At 47.2% G+C, this 3,082-nt stretch overlaps 1 protein-coding gene across 1 annotated transcript in view; it reads left to right on the forward strand.

The window, feature by feature from the left end:
• Positions 1–2,509: 2,509 nt before the first annotated feature.
• Positions 2,510–3,082, forward strand: part of WNK1 (WNK lysine deficient protein kinase 1) — a 181,534-nt gene continuing 180,961 nt past the window's right edge. The window contains 2 exon segments of the mRNA XM_027766228.1: positions 2,510–2,560; positions 2,913–3,032. Coding sequence (XP_027622029.1) covers positions 2,510–2,560; positions 2,913–3,032 — 171 coding nt within the window.

Below are 3,082 nucleotides of genomic sequence, written 5' to 3' on the forward strand. Positions count from 1 at the left end.
CTTGGCGACTTTAAGCTTATATAATTTGGATATTGGTGTTTTGTCATACAGGTTCCAAGATCTGCCAACATGTCATTTGTGTTTTATTGAATAGAGCTGTCAGTCTTGACAGAGTCAAATATTTTTCTTATGACCTTTGAGCTTTTCTAAAGAACTTTAAAAAGCTCTTTCCTACCCCCACATTCTCTCATAATTAAACAATTCTCCAGAGCTCTTTAAAAGCTTACCTTTTGATGCATGTGGAAATCAGTTTTGCAAATGGTGTGAGGTAGACTCAATAATTTGTTTTCAAATGAATAATTAGTTCGTTGTCTTGCCCCACTGTCTGGACATGTCATTTTCCCCATGTCTGAAATTCCCATACCTACATGAGATTGCTTCTGTATTCTCTGCTTCATTGTCTGTGCATAGCTCAGTACCACACTGATTTAATTTTATGGCTTTATAATATGCTTTCATATAGGACAAGTCTCGCCCACCTCCACTTCACTTATAATTCTTTTTTTGGGAGAGGTTTGTTTTGTTTGTTTTTGTTTTTGTTTTTTTTGGTATAGGATGCGTGTGCTCGCCAGACAGACAGAGAGAGAGAGAAAGCGAGAAATCACCCCCCAGAGGGGATGGCCACGCTGCAGCCCCTTCTCCTCCATTCTCCTCTCGGGATCTTGGGCACGCACACACACACGCCTGGTGTGAGTTTAAGCCACCAGGTCTGGGACTCGAACCGCAGTCGACTACATGGGAGTCCAGCGAGATAGCCATTAAGCTAACTGCTGGTCCCTGAATCAGTTTTTCATTTCCTCTCCTCTTTCTATAATGTTGTTTCACTTTGTCTTGGCGACTTTAAGCTTATATAATTTGGATATTGGTGTTTTGTCATACAGGTTCCAAGATCTGCCAACATGTCATTTGTGTTTTATTGAATAGAGCTGTCAGTCTTGACAGAGTCAAATATTTTTCTTATGACCTTTGAGCTTTTCTAAAGAACTTTAAAAAGCTCTTTCCTACCCCCACATTCTCTCATAATTAAACAATTCTCCAGAGCTCTTTAAAAGCTTACCTTTTGATGCATGTGGAAATCAGTTTTGCAAATGGTGTGAGGTAGACTCAATAATTTGTTTTCAAATGAATAATTAGTTCGTTGTCTTGCCCCACTGTCTGGACATGTCATTTTCCCCATGTCTGAAATTCCCATACCTACATGAGATTGCTTCTGTATTCTCTGCTTCATTGTCTGTGCATAGCTCAGTACCACACTGATTTAATTTTATGGCTTTATAATATGCTTTCATATAGGACAAGTCTCGCCCACCTCCACTTCACTTATAATAATAAAGGTTACAACAAAGCTGTTTTTCATTAACTGCCTGATTCTCATTTCCTCCTTGAGTTTCAGATAATGGAGAGGTAAGCTAAAAATTACTCACAGGCAAGACAAAGGACCATGAGAAACGAGAGAAAGGAGGCCAGCGGTAGAGACGGAGAAGCCCTTAAGATGGTCTAAATCAAAGCTGTCTAGTTTGCACTGCTAGCCAGCTACCAGAGGCAGGGACTATGGGGACAAACGTTTGGGGATAGAAATAATGGGAATAGAAAAACAAACAATAAAACACAATTCATGTGAAAAAAATGAACTAGAGAGAATAAAAACATAGTGAGAGAGAACAAAACACTTGCATTATTCTTAATACCTCAGTACTCTAGTCCAGACTGACCTCTTTCTCAATGTCCATAACCTGCTTCCTTCATGAAACATAAGCTTACCACATTTTTTCGGCAATCCTGAAAGCCACAACTTTTGATGAATAAAAAAAGAAAGAAAAAACAGCGAGAGGAACAGTGTTAACATCTTAGGAATCAGATGGACTAAGCGTACTGCAAGATCCCCCCTAGGTAGAACTCAAGCAGATGAGCTGCATCCAGCGGTCGCAAGTTGCCCGCGAACGACTCAGCCCCGGTGAGCGTGCGCTGCGAAGCTCGCCCGGCAGCGGGCGCTGGGGAGGCGGCGCGCGCCACGCTGGCCGCGGCACCGACGTCTGCGCGCTTCCCGCTCTCGCCGCCGGGCTGACTTACGACCGCTGCCTGCCCCCAAGGCTGGCTTCCTACTCTGCCTAGTGCCCCCTGCTGCTCGTCGCTCGTCGCCGGTGCGGGCCTAAGCAGTGGGCTAGGAGCAAAGGGATCCAGGAAGCGCAAGGATGCTTTCCAGAAAAGCATTCTATTAAATACAACTTGTATGCATCCAGATTTCCTGAGTCCAGAGCCTGGGTGTGAATTACACGTGTACAATCAAGCCGCTCTAGACAGGCAGGATGTTGTCTCGAGAAACCACGAAGCAAAAGAAAGAAGGAAAATACGTTCGACCGACTTCAAAGGCAGAAGTCAACTCAGCCTTCAAGTTTAGGGTCTAAGGTGCAAAATTATGCACACTTATCTTTTCTCGGATCCGCTCCCCCCGCCCCCCAGTTCATTCTTTTCTGGATTTCGGCAGGGCAGCCCACGTGTACGAGCCAGGATGAGCCAGGCTAGAGCTGAGGTGTCTGTGGGGGCGGGAGGAGGGTGGCCGGTGAGAGCTCCGTGCCTCCTGCCCCAGCCCGTCCAGTCAACGCTCAGCCCATGCGCACGCTCCACAAAGTTTCTTTGGCCTCGTGGAGGGAGTCGGCGGCCCCTGCAGGCCCGGGCCGAGGCCTGGTCTGCGTGCTTCGCCCTTCCCTTCCACCCCACACGGACAGTCACTGCTCTCTCCATTAGAGACGAACAACAGATCACTTTTCAGAGCACCGCCGCCCGAAAGCTCGCTCGCCTAGCAGAGCATGACAGGAGCCTCTCCTCTCGTCCTTTCTCCCTCTTTTATTCTTCCTTCCCTTCTTCCACAGCTAGTCCCTAAATATGCTCTTCCTTGCTACTGCTGACTTCAGGATGGGCTCCAACGACTCACGAAGACGCTCCCATCAGCCTTCCAGAATGGGCGTTTTCGAAAGAGAACTACAATTCCCGTGAGGCACCAGGCCAAGCGGCCGCAGGGCATCACGGGAGCCGTAGGCTCCGTCCTCCGCAGTCCCTCGCCTCGGTCCGACCCGTGAACTAC

The sequence above is a fragment of the Tupaia chinensis genome, unplaced genomic scaffold, assembly GCF_000334495.1.
Source record: "Tupaia chinensis unplaced genomic scaffold, TupChi_1.0 Scaffold141530_1, whole genome shotgun sequence".
NCBI lineage: Eukaryota > Metazoa > Chordata > Mammalia > Scandentia > Tupaiidae > Tupaia > Tupaia belangeri.